We start from the raw sequence: 18,921 nt of genomic DNA on the forward strand, positions 1-18,921 counted from the left end.
CTCCCATCCTCCACCTCCCTCACAGTGGAGGACGCCCAGGGAAACAGGAGAGGGTTTATTTGCACGGACACGGAGTTCCGGGTTGGAGATGTCCTACCCTGCGACAAGAAAATGTGCCGCAGCCCTAAAAACGTCCCCTGGCTAAACCGGAAGTGTCTGAGCTGGGCGCGCATGCTCGGCCAGAACTTGGGGGGCGGAGATTGTGGCTAGGGCGGTGCGAGCCGAGGGGCGTCCGCTCCCAAAGCTAGCTGGGTAAAGCCCAAGATGGCGTCTCCTGCTGTCTGTTCCGCGTGAGCCCCTGCTGAGACTGTGTCCTTTACCTGGTCTTTGAAATATACACCTGGTCCCTATTTTTCTGGCTAGTGCTGGGCCCTGTCGAGGTAGACGGGCGCTAGAGTAATGGCAGGGAGTCTCCCTTGGGTGGCAAGTAGGAGCCTGTGGGGCTGGATGCCCTTGGCGTGCAGAAGCTTCTCTCTGGGTAAGTGGCTAAGGTACAGATAAGACAGGCGCCCCGCGAACTGCTTGTTGATAGGCGGTGCTGATTCTTTCTTCTCCCTTCCATTCCTAGGTGTACCGCTGTTGACCCGTGTGAGGCTTACGCTGCCGCCCCCGAGAGTGGTTGACCGCTGGAACGAGAAGAGGGCTCTGTTTGGTGTCTACGACAACATCGGGATCCTGGGTAGGACTTGATTGCTAATTTCAGAAGGACTGGTAGGCTGTATTGACTACTTTGTTTTTATTTGCTTGGAGAATAGTAGTGTGTTCAGGCCAGGCTTGGTGGCATAAGCTGGGGACTAAGGCAGACAAGACCAGTCTAAGTTACAGAGAATTGTGTGGTGATGAGACGGACTAACACACTTGTGCGTTGTTCTGAGTGCCCAGAGCTGGACGGTAGTGTCAGTATCTGAATCCCAAGCATTCTGGCGCGCGCTTGCCTGTTTTACTGTACATGTGCCATGTGTTATTCAAGCAAAGCCGGCAGGTACAGGATGTCAGGCTCCCTAGAACTGGCCTTGCACACAGTTGTGAACCTCTAGATGTGTGTGCTGGGTCCCGGGCTCTTTGCAGGAACAAATGTTCTTACCGCAGAGCCATCTCTTGAGCCCCGAAGACTGTTCTTAGTAGCATTACGGGCGTGCCTGGTCTGTAAGCTCTGCTCAGGGAACTGCAGCCGTGGGGTGGAGGCTTAGCTGGCCTAGGCTGCCTTCCCTTCTCTGCAAGCTTAACATTCTCTCGCATTACAGGGAACTTCGAAAAGCACCCGAAGGAACTGATCAAGGGCCCGGTATGGCTTCGAGGCTGGAGAGGAAATGAGTTGCAGCGCTGTATCCGAAAGAAGAAAATGGTTGGAAGCAGAATGTTCGCCGAGGACCTGCACAACCTCAACAAACGGATCCGCTATCTCTACAAACACTTTAACCGGCATGGGAAGTACCGCTAGAACAGAGAACTGGGAACTCGAGAAGAGATGCGCTTGTCACCCTGGAGAAGGGGAACAGGACCTATCCCTGCGAGGAAACGCAGTGTGCTTTCTCTGATAAAATGGGCTGTCTTTGGGATGGGATATGCACACTGTGTGTTCCCTCAGTGCTACTTCTGCTCACTCCTGCAGACTCAAGTTTCTCATTCCTGAGTCGTAAGCTCTTCTGTTAAGATCTTACTTATTTACAACCCAATCATACTTTACGTCTTAGAAGTACGACAATTAGAATCATTATTGTTGGCTCTTTCTGACCTTGGCCCTTCATGTTTGGTGGTTTTTTTTTTTTTTTTTATGTAATCTTAGAGACAAAACCCAGGAACGTTGTCATTCTAGGGAAATGCTCTGCCACTGAGCTCCCCGGCCCCTTGGAAGTGCAATGATGCTGTTGTCTCTAAAGAGTGTGACACCAAAATGAAGTGGGAAAGTGAAATTACACTTGTACTGCGCTCATCAAAATAAATGAGGTTAACTTCTCTGAGTAGAGAAGTATTTCAGACGATGACCCTTAACCACATCCAGTTTTGTTTGTTTTTTCAAGATAGGCCTTCTCTGTGTAGCCCTGACTGTCCTGAACTTGCTCTATACACCAGGCTGGCCTCAAACTCACAGAGATCCGCCTGCTTCTACCTCCTGAGTGCTGGGATTAAAGGTGTGTGCCACCAGCACCTGGTGAACCTCATCCAGTTTTATGGAGTGTTAAAGATCACACTAGGATTTCCTATGTGCTAGGCAAGCACTCCTCCAACGGAGTACCTCTTCCTTACTTAAAAAAAAAATGTGTGTGTAGTGGGGGGAACGGAATGGACAGGGTTTCTCTAATTCTGACCTGGAACTCACTGTATAGACCAGGCTGGCCTCTGACTCAGAGTTGCTCCCGCCTCTGTCTTCTGAGTGCTGAGATAGATGTATGTGCCTCCACACCTGGCTTTCTAACTTTTTTAATAATAGTAAGTGCCACATTAGAGCACACGGGATGTGAAGCTGAAGTCATCAGAAGCTTCATCCATTGGCAGAGATGAATCTTGGACTTTCATATGTGGCTTTATTTTGTTTTCTGGATGTAAAGTCTCACGTTGCTTAGATTGGCCTAGAACTTATGATGTAGCTGAGGCTATGCTTGAGCTCCCAATCCTGTCACCACCTCCCAATGCAGGGATTACAGGTGTGTGCTACCATGCATGTTTTGTTGTTATTCTTGTTGTTTTCTTTTAAGAAAAAAATGTGGCACTTAATAAAGTTTTTTTTTTTTGGTTTTTCAAGACAGGGTTTTTCTGTGGCTTTGGAGCCTGTCCTGGAACTAGCTCTGTAGACCAGGCTGGTCTCTAACTCACAGAGATCCATCTGCCTCTGCCTCCCAAGTGCTGGGATTAAAGGCGTGCGCCACCATTACCCGGCTTAAAGATATTTTAATATGGGTGTAAGCACCAGGGTTATGAGAGAGATGATCAGATGAAAGTAAAACTCTTAAAAAGCATGAATGGACTTCTTCAAGACTTACGTGTGTTATAGTGCTGGATCTTGAATATACCAAGTACTTGTTCCACAGTGAACTGTACCTTCTGCCTAGATTTTGTTTTTGTTAGTATATATTAATTACAAAAAAAAATATGTTTTTCTTTCATTTATTTTTGTTTTTTGAAGGCAGGGTCTCTATATAATCCCAACTGTCCTGGAACTCACTATGTAGTCAAGGTTAACCTTGAACTCACAGAGATCCACCTGCCTCTGCCTCTTTAGCTCTGCGATTTAAGACTTGTGGTACCATGCTTGGGCTCATTATGATATTTTTCATACTTTTTTTTTAAATAAAAAACAATTCAGTGAGAAGTTTGGAAATTACAAAAAGGTAATCCAGTCGGGCAGTGGTGGCGCAGGCCTTTAATCCCAGCACTTAGGAGGCAGTGGCAGGCATATCTCTGTGAGTTCGAGGCCAGCCTGGTCTACAAGAGCTAGTTCCAGGCTAGGCTCCAAAGCTACAGAGAAACCCTGTCTCAAAAAACCAAAAACAATAACAACAAAAAGCAAAAACCCCAAAAAGGTAATTCCCTTTGGTTTTTGTTTTGTTTCTGGGGACAGAATCTGGGGGCTGGAGAGATGGCTCAGCAGTTAAGAGCCTACTTCCAGCCGGGTGGTGGTGGCACATGCCTTTAATCCCAGCACTTGAGAGGCAGAGGCAGGTGGATTTCTGTGAGTTCAGGGCCAGCCTGGTCTACAAGAGCTAGTGACAGGACAGGCTCCAAAGCCACAGAGCCACAGAGAAACCCTTTCTCAAAAAACCACACACACACACAAAAAGAGCCATCTTCCAGAGGACCCACAGCTGTCTGGCTCCAGTTCCTGTGCTTCCCATGGAGACAGGCATGTACACGGTGCTCAGACATACATGCAAGCAAAACTTGAGTTCATAAAAGTAATTTTTGTTTTTGGAGATAGGGTTTATCTGTGTAGCCATGGCTATCCTATCCTGGAACTACCTCTGTAGACCAGGCTGGTCTGGAACTCAAAGAGATCTGCTTGCCTCTGCCTCCAGTGTGCTGGGATTAAAGGAATAACAACCACTACCACCGGTTTTAGGCTGATTTATTTTATTGAAATTATTAAGTCTTGTGTCAATTCAATGATCTTTATTACATAGCAGTCCATTCTGAAATGTGGTTGAAAGCATTAGTTCATTTCTTCTGGGTTCAGCTAGTTAATTCTGTTTTGTTGTCATGAGGCCATATCTTCAGCAGGGAGCTTCCCTAAGGCATCTTCACTCACACTGAGTCAGTTGGTATCCTTTTTGAGAACCAAATTGGGGCCACTGCAAGAACAGCAAGTGCTCTTAAGTCAGCGCTGTCTCTCCAGCCCCAGCTGAGGTTCTTTTTGCACAAGGTTTTATTATTCAGTCTCTCTTGGCCTTGTTTACTTAAAGACTTGATCCCAAAGGGCAAAATGGAAGTGACAAGGGTTGATAACATGAGTCTAACAAGTCATGGTGTCAACAACCATGGTAGCAAAATAGAAACCTTTGATCCCTGTACAGGGGCAGGCAGATCTGTCAGTTTGAGGCCAGCCTGGTCTACAGAGCAAGTTCTGGTCCAGGCAGGGATGCACAATGAAACACCCCCCCACTTTTTTTTTTAAAAAAAAAAAAGGTAGGAAAGGAAGAAGAAACTGTTTTAATAGAATCTATGCTTCTTAGAGAAGAGGAAATTAACAATTCAACTCCACAAGACTGTATAAAAGACTTCCTGCTCTAAGATACAAAAGGTCTCATTTTCAAACACAGAGCTGTATTGTTTTTGGTACAGAACAGTAGGCAACATTTTCCTTCAGTAAACACTGAGGCATTGTGTGTAAGAATCTTGGAGGCATATAAACCACAACAGCAGAGCTATTTTCTGCCTCCACATAGACTTCATACTTCTGGTGTAGAGTGTTTGTAAACAGGCACACAGTTGAATAAGGTAATTGCATAAGAAAAGTAGAGTTATAGATTCAATGCAATGCCCATCAAAATCCCAGAAAAATTCTTTAAAAGACCTCGAAATAACGGTACTCAATTTCATATGGAAAAAGCAAAAAACCCAGGATAGCCAAAACAATCCTGTACAATGAAAGAACTTCTGGAGGCATCACAATCCGACTTCAAACTCTACTATAGAGCTACAGTACTGAAAACAGCCTGGTATTGGCATAAAAACAGACAGGAGGACTAATGGAACTGAACAGAAGACCCGGATATCAATCCACACATCTTTGAACACCTGATATTTGACAAAGAAGCAAAAAATATCAAATGGAAAAAAAAAGAATATTTAACAAGTGATGCTGGTATAACCGGATATCAACATGTAGAAGAATGAAAATAGACCCATATCTATCACCATGCACAAAACTCAAGTCCAAATGGATCAAAGACCTCAACATAAAGCCAGCCACACTGAACCTCATAGAAGAGAATATGGGTAGTACACTTGTGAACGCATTGGCACAGGGAACCACTTCCTAAATATAACCCCAGCAGAAAATTAAATGGGACCTCCTGAAACTGAAAAGCTTCTGTAAAGCAAAGGACACGGTCAACAAGACAAAATGACAGCCTACAGAATGGGAAAAGATCTTCACTAACCTCACATCAGACAGAAGTCTGATCTCCAAAATATACAAAGAACTCAAGAAATTGGACACCAAAAGAACACATAATCCAATTTAAAAAAAAAATGAAGTACAGACCTAAACAGAGAACTCTCAACAAAGGAATCTAAAATGGCTGAAAGACACTTAAGGAAATGTTCAACATCCTTAGTCATCAGAGAAATGCAAATCAAAACAATTCTGAGATTCCATCTTACACCTGAAAGAATGACCAAGATCAAAAATACTGATGACAACTTATGCTGGAGAGGTTGTGGGGAAAAGGAAACACTTCTGCATTGCTGGTGGGAACACAAGCTGGTACAGCCCCTTTGGATGTCAGTGTGGCGACTCAGGAAATTAGGAAACAGCCTTCCTCAAGACCCAGCAATACCACTTTTGGGTATATATTCAAAGGATGCTCAACTGTGCCACAAGGGCATGTGCTCAACTATGTTTATAGAAGCTTTGTTTGTCATAGCCAGAACCTGGAAACAACCTAAATGTCCCTCAGCCAAAGAATGGATAAGGAAAATGTGGTACATTTACACAATGGAGTACTACACAGCAGAAAAAAAAAACATCTTGAACTTTGCAGGAAAATGGATGGAGCTAGAAAGCATTATTTTGAGTGAGGTGACCCAGACACTGAAAGACAATTATCACAGGTACTCACTCATAGGTTTTTTTTTTTTTGTTGTTGTTTTGTTTTGTTTTTTCGAGACAGGGTTTCTCTGTGGCTTTGGAGCCTCTCCTGGAACTAGCTCTGTAGACCAGGCTGGTCTCGAACTCACAGAGATCCGCCTACCTCTGCCTCCTGAGTGCTGGGATTAAAGGCGTGCGCCACCACCGCCCGGCTTCATAGGTGGTTTTTAAACATAAAGCAAAGAAAGCCAGCCTACAAACCACAATCCCAGAGAACTTATTTTTTTTTTAAATATTTATTTATTTATTGTGTATACAATATTCTGTCTGTGTGCATGTCTGCAGGCCAGAAGAGGGCACCAGACCTCTTTAAAGATGGTTGTGAGCCACCATGTGGTTGCTGGGAATTGAACTCGGGACCTTTGGAAGAGCAAGCAATGCTCTTAACCACTGAGCCATCTCTCCAGCCCCCAATCCCAGAGAACTTAGACAACAATGTGGACACTAAGAGAGACTTACATAGATCTAATCTACATGGGAAGTAGAAAGTAGAAAAAGACAAGATCTCCTGAGTAAATTGGGACCTTGGGGGAGGGTTGAAGTGGGGAGGGGAGAAGTAGGGAGGGAACAAAGAAAAATGTAGAGCTCAATAAATATCAATTAAAAAAATTTTAAAAAGTTGCATGAGACATTTTTAAGGGGGTCAGAGTTTGTGTGTGTGTACATGGACGAGAGTTACTGTGGATTAAACCTAGGGCTTGACGTGTGTCAGTCATGTGTCCTCCCACTGAGGATTATCCTCAGCCCTAAAAAGGTACTTGCTGACACAATGCTTGGAGTGGATCTTGGAAAGATTCAGTGCTAGGAGCTCAAAGGGGAATTAGCAGATAGACGCAACAGAGCAGGCTGCATCCCACCCTGGGGGAGCAGGAAAGGGAGGGAAGATTTCCTGAAGGGAAAGGAATGTTAAAGGAGTGTTGTGGAATATTTAATTATGTAAAGATTAATTTGTTGGGGGCTGGAGAGATGGCTCAGAGGTTAAGAGCATTGCCTGCTCTTCCAAAGGTCCTGAGTTCAATTCCCAGCAACCACATGGTGGCTCACAACCATCTGTAGTTGGGTCTGGTGCCCTCTTCTGGCCTTCTGGCATACACACAGACAGAATATTGTATACATAATAAATAAATAAATATTAAAAAAAAAGATTAATTTGTTTTCACCTTGTCTGCTTAAGGTACCTGATTAGTCTAATAAAAAGCTGAACGGTAGCCAGGGGTGGTGGGTCGCACACCTTTAAGCCTAGCATTCGGGAGTCGGAGGTAGGCTAATCTCTGAGTCCAAGGTCAGTCTGGTCTACACAGAGTGAGTTTCAGGGACAGTCTTCAAAAACCACAGAGAAATCCTGTCTCAAATTAAAAAAAAAAAAAGAAAGAAAAGAAAAGAAAAAAGAAGGAAAAAAAGCTCAGCAGCTAGTAGCTAGGCAGGAGAGGGATAGGTGGGACTGATGGGCAGAGTAAGCAGGAGAGATCTAGGCTCAAGCGAGAAAGACAGGGAGCCACCAACCAGCCATAGAGACAGCAGAACAGTAGGATATACAGGAAGAAAGAAAGAGAAAGAAGAAGGAAGGGAAGGGAAGAAAGGTTAAAAGCTCCAAGGCAAAACATAGTTAAAGAGAAACTGGTTAAATTATAAGAGCTAGCAAGAAATGAGCCTAAGTTAGGCTAAGCATTCATAACTAATACTGTGTCATGATTTGGGAGCTGGTTGGTGGCCCAAAAGACAGCCTGCTAAGGAGTAGAGGGTAACTGGCTTTTCAAGCAAACAATGTAGAAAAATGGCCCAGAAGAGAGAAATAGCATGGAGTCACTGCATACCTAGCAAAGCTGTGAGAGGGAGTGGTGTTTGTTAGCGGAGGGAGCTACCTTGTATATCTAAAGACAGGCCAAGAGCTGGAGGTAAGAGTCAGGTAGGTCCTGAAGAAAATTAAAGGACTTTTTAACATTTTAGTAATACGGTGTGGCGTCTTTGGAAAATCCACATTTGCACCAAAGGTTAAATACGGAGATACATGTGATTTAGTAATGCCACTCCTAGATGTCATCCAAGAGAATGACCGTCTGGCCGGGCGGTGGTCGCGCATGCCTTTAATCCCTTTAATCCCCGCACTTCGGAGGCAGAGGCAGGCGGATCTCTGTGAGTTCAAGGCCAGCTTGGCCTACAAGAGCTAGTTCCAGGACAGGCACCAAAAACTACAGAGAAACCCTGTCTCGAAAATTAAAAAAAAAGTATCAGTAGATTCCAGTACTGCCACTAAGCTGACAGAAAAAAAAAGGCCCCCAAATAAATAAATGTAATCCTTTAAAAAAGACAAATGTTCATCAGTTGATAAACAAGTAACCAAGATGTTATACAGCTACAGAATGCATTATTCATTTACTATAGTACTATATTATTTGTGTTTTAATAAATAAAGCTTGCTAGCCGGGCACTGGTGGCACATGCCATGAATCCCAGCACTCGGGAAGAAGAGACAGGCAGATCTCTGTGAGTTCGAGGCCAGCCTGCTCTACAAGAGCTAGTTCTGGAACAGGCTCCAAAGCTACAGAGAAACCCTGTCTTGAAAAACCGAAAACCAACCAAAAAACCTACGGGTGTTTATTTGTTTATTTTCTGCAGAGCAGTTTAAATAGCCTGTGGGAGTGTTCTTGACCTTTCCTGGGGAGGGGTCAAGGTTCAATGGACACAGGGGAGGGGTTTCCAAAAATGGAGGCTGGAGGCTGGGATTACATTGGGGAGTGGCTTTAGCATTCACAAGGTCTCCAGGGACGGCGTGAAGGTGCCCTGGAAGTTAACAGCAACAGGTTATTATGTGTGAAGGTGGCTGAGTGGGTTGAGCCTGAGCTCACAATGTAGCTGAGTTTAGCCTAAACTCTTTTCTCTATCCCGAGTGCTGGGATTACACAGGTGTGCCACTATACCAGATTGCTAAGAGAATATTTTTACATCCTGACCACAAAAATGAAGAAAACATGTCAGGTTGGGGCTGAGTGTGTTGCTCAAATGATAGACTGCTTGCTTAGCGTGCAGGAAACTCTGAGTTCACTCTACGGCCCTGAGTAAACTGGGCATGGGCACACACCAGGAGTCCAGCATTCCTGGAGGCTCCAGGGTATCCTTGGATACAAAGTGAGCCAGAGGCCAGCCTGGAACACACCAGACACTGTCTCAGTATTCATGTATATACATATGACAGGGCCTCAATACTATATACATACACATACATATACACACATACATATATACATATATAGAGTTATGAACTTACATCTTATGCATAGGCAGCAGATAGAGAAAGATACTGAGCCTGGCATGGGATTTTGAAACATCAAAGCCACCCCCAGTGTGGGAACTGCAGCCCCAAGTTGATATCCCTGCCCCCATTTGAGGTGCTTATCTGCAAGGAAAACATAATAAATTCCCTCTGCTCCTGGAGCTGGGAAGGAAGGAATTTTAAGTGCATGGTGACCAGTCCTTGATCCCTGCTAGGGTCAGGTTACAGTCCCTTCGCAGCCCCCTCCTCATTTGGTGCCATGTTATAAAACCAGCCCAGCAGACAATAAAAAAAGCTGTTCCACCTCAAGCTCGTGCTCTGTGGATTCATTCAACCTGGACACCCTCCGCCGAGACTCTTGGTTCCAGCCCGCGCTGGCGCGGCATCTGGAGGCCCCAACCGAGATCGGAAAGTGAGGTAAGTGGACTGGGTCGTCCTGTAAGCCGGCCGGGACGCATTGGGGAATTATATAGAATTAATTAATTAATTAAGAAATATGGGAAATATTACGAGTAAATCGGAGTTAAAGTTTCAGTTAAAGAGATTATTGAAAGAGCAGGGAACAGCTGTAAAAACTAAGACTTTAGAAGATTTTCTTAAGACTATAGAGACGTGGAGTCCCTGGTTCGTCACCAGTGGAGCCCTCAATATTTCTGAGTGGGAACAGGTCCGCGGGGATCTTCAGAAAACGTTGAGAGAGGAGGGGCCTGAGGTCCTGCCAATGGCCACATTCTCCCTTTGGAGACTGATCAGGGATGCTTTGCTTACATAGAAAGTCCGGGTTAAGCAGGCTTTGGAAGCAACAAAAGAGGTGTTATCTGAGATTCAAGACAGTGAGACTAAGGCTTCCCTTTGTTCTGATATTGCCTCTGAAGCATAGGCCGAACCGCTCTCTCAGCCAGCTAAGGGGAAGCCTGGTAAGGTAGAAGAGAGAAAGGTTAAAAGAAAGCGAAAACCTCCAGACAAGGGGGAGGGAAGTGAATCCTGGGACAGAGTTTCCTCTGAGAGCTTAGGGGCTCGTCCCAAGCAAAATTCTTCGGCGCAAACACGCCTCTACCCTTCTTTGTCTGATTTTGAAGAGAGCTTGGGGGAATCAACAGGTTCAGAAGAAGAAGTTTTGGAGGGAGAAATCGCAGCGCTGCAGCGAGAATTACGCAGGGCTCGTTTAAAAGAAAAGACAAAGGGGACCTCTGGGGAGCAGGACAAGCCCCCTCCCTATCCTCTTTCTGACCAGTTCGGGACCTCTCTGGCCCCTCCCATTTGGTTGGGCTCTGAGGAGGCTCTTCTAGGAGGAGGCTCCCTGTGGGGGCGTTAAGTGCTGCCCAGTGATTGCTAACCCTAACAATCCAGGACAGGACTGCCAGTCCTTCAATTTGTTAAATGTATGTTGCAGCTTGTTTGGATCCACTTCGGCTTAAGTTTTCCTCCTTCCATAGTGTCCTTTATATGGGTGATATATTTCTGGCAGCACCAACAAAAGAAGAAAGTTTATTAATGTTTACAGAGTTACAGACCCTTCTAGAGGGACATGGGTTCATTTTGGCCCCAGAGAAGGTGCAGATGCAGTCCCCCTATTCCTATCTGGGCTTTCAAATCCAATCCATTGGGCTTCAGCCTCAGAGGTTGCAGCTGGATTGCTCCCATTTACAGACCCTCCATGACTGGCAGAAATTATTGGGAGATGTTCAGTGGATCCGTTCCTCCCTTTCCATTCCTACGGGAACTCTTAAGCCCCTGTATGACATGCTACCTGGGGACCCTTCCCCTGCCTCCCCCAGGATCATGACTCCAGCGGCGAAAGAAGCCCTGTATGCCTTGCTTAATGCTCTTGAGCGAGCACATCTCCGCCGCCTTGATTATGCCCACCCTTTTTATTTCATGGTCTTTTCTTCACAATTTTCTCCTACTGGAGTTTTTTGGCAAGGGGGACCCATTTATTGGCTGCATTTACCCGCTTCCCCTAAGAAGGTGGTGACTCCATATTATGAAATGGTGCTACAGCTCCTACGGAAGGCATATGATTTTAGTTTACAAGTTTTTGGTAGGATCCCAAATAAATTTCTTTCTTTTTTTTTTTTTTTTGATTTTTCGAGACAGGGTTTCTCCGTAGCTTTTGGTTCCTGTCCTGGAACTAGCTCTTGTAGACCAGGCTGGCCTCGAACTCACAGAGATCCGCCTGCCTCTGCCTCCCGAGTGCTGGGATTAAAGGCGTGCGCCACGACCACCCGGCCCAAATAAATTTCTAATCCCTTATCAAAAAGAGGAAATAACAAGGCTACAGAGGGTTCAAGATGGATGGACCTTGTTCATCGCCACCACTGGAGCCATTTTTGATAACCATTTTCCTGATTCCCGTTTATTTTCCTTTTTTAAGAATCATCCTGTTATTTTTCCAAGAATTATTAAAACTTCCCCCCTTAAGGGAGTGCACTCAGTGTTCACTGATGGTTCTTCCAAGGGCTATGCAGTGGTAGTCTCTGATTCAATTAAAGAAAAGCAGCCCCTAGGTCCGATTTCTGCCCAAGCTGCAGAACTCACGGCCTGCCTTATGGCCTTTTCTCTTTTCAAGGATCAACCCTTCAACTTGTATACTGATAGTATATATGTGGCAAGGATTGTTGGGCCATTGGAAACCTCACCATACATATTACCTACCTCTCAGGTTTTCCACCTTTTGGTTCAGCTACAAAGTCTTATATGCCAAAGAGTGTTTCCTGCCTTTGTTGGCCACATTCAGGCCCATACTGATCTGCCAGGGCCCTTGGCAGAGGGAAATAAGCTTGCTGATTCCCTCACCCACCCAATGGCATTGTTCCTTTCTGAGGAACAACGAGCCCGTCATCTTCATGAAAAGTATCATTTAAATGCCTCTTCTCTAAAGTTTCACTCTGGCTCTTCTCTAGCCACGGCTACTCAAATCACATCCCAATGTCCAGCTTGTGCTCCATTTCATAATGCCCCCAACGAAGGTGTTAATCCTCGAGGCCTCCGTCCTAACCACCTTTGGCAGATGGATGTCACCCATTTGTCCCAAGCTGGCAGACTTAAATTTTTACATGTCTCTGTAGATACTTATTCCAAGGTAATTTATGCCTCCCTACATTCAGGGGAAAAGATTAAGGATGTTATTGCCCATTGCCTACAGGCTTTTGCCTATATGGGAATCCCAGACTTTCTCAAAACAGACAATGGACCAGCTTATACGAGCCAACGGTTTGCAAAATTTTGCCAAGAACAACAAATTACACATACCTTTGGAATTCCACATAATCCTACAGGACAGGCTATAGTGGAGCGCACACATGCTACCCTTAAACAGTTCTTTTGTAAAATAAAGAAGGGCGAGTATATCACCTCCCCAAATACCCAATTATCTACAATTTTATACATTTTAAATTTTTTAACAGTAGATAAACAAGGTCTATCAGCAATGGAAAGACATTGGCAGAAACCCTCTCAATCTCTGGGCTGGGTTATATGGAAGGACAGTATCATGGGACAATGGCAATCACCCACACCCATGCTGGCTAGGGCCGGGGGAGCCATTTGTATTTTCCCTCCAGGAACCAAAAAAACCCATCTGGGTGCCAGAGCAGAATGTTCGGCCAGTGGAGTCAGGCCCTACTGGCCCTGATAATATGGGTTCAAGTGAAGAACATCGAGGGAGGCCTGAGATGGGCACTGGTGAGGAATCCACCCATACTGATGCCGGTAAGTAAAATAAGCTCTATTTTTCCATCCTTTTATTCCACCAATTATACCTTGGGAGTTCCTGCAGCAAATACAGCATTAGAAAGATCCTCACTGGGTAATTTAATGTTTGATATATCCCATGCCCTCTGCTTCTGGAGGATTAACAATAAATATTTCAGCGATGCCTAGTATCTCCCTTTCTGGACCATGTGTGGTCCTTAGTAATTATTCTCTGGGAGACTTTTCTTCTAATTCTTCTGGGCATCCCTGTTTTGGATTGAGAGATATCTTTTACCCAATAAATTTAAAAAAAAATGTTTCTGGACTCCCTACCCCTCCGAGACCTTATGTTGGAAGATGCCACAGTCCTTCAAATTATATTTACCATTGCCTTGGGGAAATTGTGCTCCTAAGGAACCATGGAAATTGGAGGGAGATAAATATTTATGGTGGTTTGGTCACCGACCTACCTTTAAAAACTCCTTGGGAGGGGCCTTTCATTATTCCTATAGAAATCCAAATATGGCAGGAGTTTCACCTACATTCGCAGGCATGCTTCTCTGTGGCCCTCGTGCACGTACAGATATTAGACCTTTAGCCCTTCAAAAGGGCTTGGCCTTCAATGCCACAGCCCAATGGAACACATCGGACATCTTCGAAACCTCCCTCCAGATTAATTATGCAGCAGGAATGAATTTCTCTATTGTCAGCCTAGCTTGTGTTCTACCTCCCTTTATGTTTGTTGCCTTTAATGGGTCGGTCGGGGAGGATGGTGTCCAAATCGTTCTTCCAGCTCCTGCTTTTTGAGCAACTGCTGGTCCCCGACGGATGAGTCCGTGCTGATGGTGAGAATTCCTGCCCTGGTTCCCCTGGTGGTAGAAGACCCACATGATGGACGAGAGCTTATCTTGTATAGAGCAAGAAGAGACTTTGGGATCACCGCCGCAGTCATCGCGGCTATCGCCATATCAGCCACAGCCGCCACCATTGCAGGAATCACCGTGTCCCAGAGTGCAGCTACTGCAGAGACTGTTAACACTCTTGCTGCCCGTGTTACCCAGGCCTTAGAAACTCAAAATACCATTAACTCACATATTCAGTTGGGGATGTTAAATTTAAACCAGCAAACGGCCTTATTACAGGAACAGATTAATGTGTTGTGGATGGTGCAACAAGCCTCTTGTTCTCATTTTTATCATTCTGCCCTTATGGAAGTGAAAAATATGTCCTTTGAGGTGCAATGCCTTAATGCTTACCTTAGGGGGCCTTGGAATGATTCCTTTGTAAACTTTACCCACTCTTTGGTACATCAAGTTATTGCAATTAATGAAACTCGTGTTGAACCTGTATCTGCTGAGGGATGGTGGAATACCATGGCCCAGATTGGGGGTTGGGCACAGCGATGGGGGGGTGCCTTATCCCTGGGGATCTTGGGACTAGTAGGGGTGGCAGTAGGCCTGCTCCTCTTAAAACGAGTCTTAAATATCTTCACTCTGACTGAGCTTGTCCACCGTCAGGTGTTACTCAGTCTGGCGCATGACTCTTCCGGAAGTCATGAAGTGTGGCTACAGATGCTGAAAAAATGAGGGTCTCCAAGGACGGGCAACCTGTGGGGAGACCCCCCACCTAAGACAGGGCATCGGGGGCCCTATGATGGGCAAGGGAAGGTACTTCTTTCGCAGGACCTAAGACAGGACCCTCATTATAAAATAAAATAGGGGGAATTGTGGGAACTGCAGCCCCGAGTTGATATCCCTGCCCCCATCTGAGGTGCTTATCTGAAAGGAAAATATAATAAATTCCCTCTGCTCCTGGAGCTGGGAAGGAAGGAATTTTAAGTGCATGGTGACCAGTCCTTGATCCCTGCTAGGGTCAGGTTACAGTCCCTTCGCAGCCCCCTCCTCATTTGGTGCCATGTTATAAAACCAGCCCAGCAGACAATAAAAAAAGCTGTTCCACCTCAAGCTCGTGCTCTGTGGATTCATTCAACCTGGACATCCTCCGCTGAGACTCTTGGTTCCAGCCCGCGCTGGCGCAGCACCCCAGTGACACACTTCCTCCAATAAGGCCACACCTCCTACTCCTTCCCAAAAAGAGTTTGACCACACGGACACTCACAGATACACACACACTAACAAAATAAATGTAATTTTAAAATTTAACTATATTGTGGTGGTTTGAATGACAATGGTTCCCATAACCTCATATGCAGTTAAATAGATTATAAAGATATATGTGTGTGTGTGTGTGTGTGTGTGTGTGTGATTTAAATGGCAACAGCCCCCATAGGCTCGCTTATATGAAGATACACAATAACTAAATGTAATTTAAAAAGTTAAAGATATATATACTGTGGTGGTTTGCATGACAACCCCCCCCCCACAGTCTCATATGTTCGAATGCTTGGTCTCCAGTTGGTGGAACTGTTTGGAAAGGATTAGGAGGTTTGGCTTTGTTGGAGGAAGTGTGCCACCGGGGGTGGGTTTGAGGTTTCAAAAGCCCATGCCAGGCCCAGTATGTGTATGTGTGTCTCTACCTGCTGCTGTGGACAAGATGTAAGCTCCCATCTACTGCTCCGGCGCCATGCCTGCCTGCTGCCATTCTCTCTGCTAGGCTGTTCATGGACTCAACCTCTGAACCATAAAAACTCTCCCAATGAAATGTTCTTTGTCTTGGTTATGGTCTCTTCACAGCAACAGAAACGTAAATAAGACATATATAAGGCTGATGAAGGCGTAAGTCACAAACAATCCCACACCAGTTTGGAATTATGATTAATAGGATGGTATTTATTAAAGGGGAAAAAACTTACAGATCACCGTCCCAGACAACAGCCCTCTGCGCAATCAGGAAGGAGTCTAGTTGTTGGAAGCAGAGCAGGAAGCAAAGAGAGAGGAGAGGGAAGTGGCTGCTTTTTTAAAGGGAGACCACACCCCAATGGGCTGGTATCTCAACGGCTATTGGCTGAAGGAGCGGGAGGACCTCCCGCAACATAAGGCAATGTTCATTTTAGCCATTTATTATTATTATTATTATTATTATTTTGCTATCCTCAATGTATATATCTTTGAGACATATCATTTGAGCTGTGTATCATAAACATATATAACTTTTTTATTTTTTTAAAGATTTATGTAGTAGGGTTGTGGTTTTATCTCAGCTGGCAGACTTCTTGCTTAGGCTGCACAAGACTCTGGGCTTGATCCTCAGCAGCGCATAAGACCAACCAAACAAAAATTCAGTGACAATAAAATGAACATAGAAAAGCAAATGCCTAGAAAATTAGAAAGATTTATTATTTATGTGTGTGAGTGTTTTGCCTCCTTATCTGTCTGTGCACCATGCAAGTGCCTTTGGCAGCCAGAAGAGGGCGTAGGATTCCCTGGGTCTGGTGTTTTGAAGGTTGTAAACTATTTTTTGTTTTGTTTTTTGAGACAGGGTTTCTCCGTAGCTTTGGAGCCTGTCCTGGAACTCACTCTGTAGACCAGGCTGGCCTCGAACTCTCAGAGATCCATCTACCTCTGCCTCCTGAGTGCTGGGATTAAAGGTGTGCGCCACCACCGCCCGGCGAAGGTTGTAAACTATTATATGGGGTCTGGGAATCAAACGTGGGTTCTCTGGAAGAGCTGCTGGTGCTCTTGGCTGTTGAGCCATCTCTCCAGCCCCTATTTATTTATGTCCAGAAGAGGGTATTGGATCTCCTGCACCTGGAGTTCCAGTCTGTTTTGAGCTGCAGCATAGGTACTGGAAATTAAACCGGGGTTCCCTGCGAGAGCAGCCAGTACTCTAACTGCTGAGTCATCTAATCTCCCTATTTTCTTTTTTTGAGGCAGGTTCTTTGTATAGGTAGTCCTGGCTGGCCTAGAAAGTCACTATGTAGATCAGGTTGGCCTCAAGCTCTTAGAGATCTGTCTGTGTCTTCCACCTGAGCGCTGGTATTAAAGGCATATGCCACCACCATATTGACTCTTCCACCTCTGTTACTGAGGCTGCAGCTTGTTGCTTTGGCTAGACTGGCTGGCCACCGAGGGCCCGGGATTCCCTTCCCTCTGCGGCCCCAGCACTGGGGTTACAGCATATGGCTTATTATGTGGGTCATGGGGATCTGAACTCAAGCCCTTGTGTTTGCACAGTAAGAACTTTATCCACTGAGCCATCTCCCCAACCCCAGGCACGATTTTACAAGAGACCTCATCTTTGCCAGGACACCACATTACCCCTCCCTCTCTTTTTCTCCTTCGCTCCACATTTCTCTCTTCCTCATTTTACTGTATCATTTTCTGGCTTCCATCAGCAAGCAGTGTTTGAATGATTAGGAATTTATAAATGTTATTTTGAGCTGAGTAGTGTTCAGTGGAATAATTATGTTCTTAAAACTTGTTTGTTAGTTTTTGTATTTTAGTCACAGATGGATCTTTATTTGAAACTGGTTTACCTAATTAACATTTTCCTCCAACTCGAGGAGCCTAGATCTTCCTGGCATCAGCCTTCTGCTTTGGCGCTGTCTGATTTGATGTCTGCTTAGCCCTTTTTTGCATCCTTGGCAGCTCCGAGAGCCTGCTCAAGCTGAGCTTTTCTAAGTTCTGGTTTCTGATCCCTCTTGGCCATCATATCTGCATGAGATGCACCAGTGATGGCTGCAGCACTTTGACTGTGCAGCTGGTTCTTTTAAATTTCATCCGACTATTCCTTTCTCTTTTTTTGATTTTCAAGCAGGTTCTCTGTAGCTTTGGTTCCTGTCCTGGAACTAGCTCTTGTAGACCAGGCTGGCTTGGCCTTGAACTCACAGAGATCCGCCAGCCTCTGCCTCCCGAGTGCTAGAATTAAAGGTGTGCGCCACCACCACCCGGCTCCGACTATTCCTTTTTTTGTTTGTGTGTTTTCTGTGAGAGCCAGCCATGATAATCTAAGTCTGGGCAGAAAGAAAGTTCTTTACCTCCTCCAAACATTATCACCTGGGACTCTGGCCATCGATAAACTTAAATGGAGTCTGGAGTCTCAATAGTTTACCCTGAGACAATGCCTTGCAGGCCACGATTACCTGACCCCCACCCAAGAGCAGACCATTCAAAGGAAATTCCTGGCATTCCAAGCACTGTAGATAGAAACACCTGCCAGCACTTCACCAGGACACCTTTAGACAAATGTCAGCCAATCAGGGGTCCTGGACCTCAGAGACCCCTCACCCCCACCTTTACTACTATAAAACCCCAATTCTAATTGAGCTTGGGGCTCTCCGGATATTCCAATATGTTGGACATGCGGAGAGACTGAGTTTGCAAACTTGATTAAAAAAAAGGCTCTTTGCTTTCACATACGGGACTCTGTCTCCTTTGTTGGCTTTTGTGGGGACCCACGGATTTGGGCATAACATTTTTCTTCTGTAGTGGACAGCCCAGTTTTATCTGCTGAGGACTCCTCGGCAGTTTAAATGCCAAGGAGCTTGCACTCGCATTTTGCCTTAAGAAAACCTTCCCGTGCCGGGCGGTGGTGGCACACGCCTTTAATCCCAGCACTCGGGAGGCAGAGGCAGGCGGATCTCTGTGAGTTCGAGACCAGCCTGGTCTACAAGAGCTAGTTCCAGGACAGGCTCCAAAACCACAGAGAAACCCTGTCTCGAAAAACAAAAAACAAAAAACAAAAAAACAAA

At 45.3% G+C, this 18,921-nt stretch overlaps 1 protein-coding gene across 1 annotated transcript; it reads left to right on the forward strand.

Annotated features, from left to right (window-relative positions):
* Positions 1–19: 19 nt before the first annotated feature.
* Mrpl51 (mitochondrial ribosomal protein L51) lies at positions 20–1,977 on the forward strand. Its single transcript, XM_041637339.1, has 3 exons — positions 20–478; positions 569–679; positions 1,245–1,977. The coding sequence occupies exons 1-3, from the start codon at positions 400–402 to the stop codon at positions 1,439–1,441; spliced, it is 387 nt and encodes a 128-aa protein (XP_041493273.1). The 5' UTR covers positions 20–399; the 3' UTR covers positions 1,442–1,977.
* The last annotated feature ends 16,944 nt before the right edge of the window (positions 1,978–18,921 follow it).

This window comes from Microtus oregoni, unplaced genomic scaffold (genome assembly GCF_018167655.1).
Source record: "Microtus oregoni isolate MIOR12 unplaced genomic scaffold, Mior012 000002F_ref0000024, whole genome shotgun sequence".
Taxonomy (NCBI): Eukaryota; Metazoa; Chordata; class Mammalia; order Rodentia; family Cricetidae; genus Microtus; species Microtus oregoni.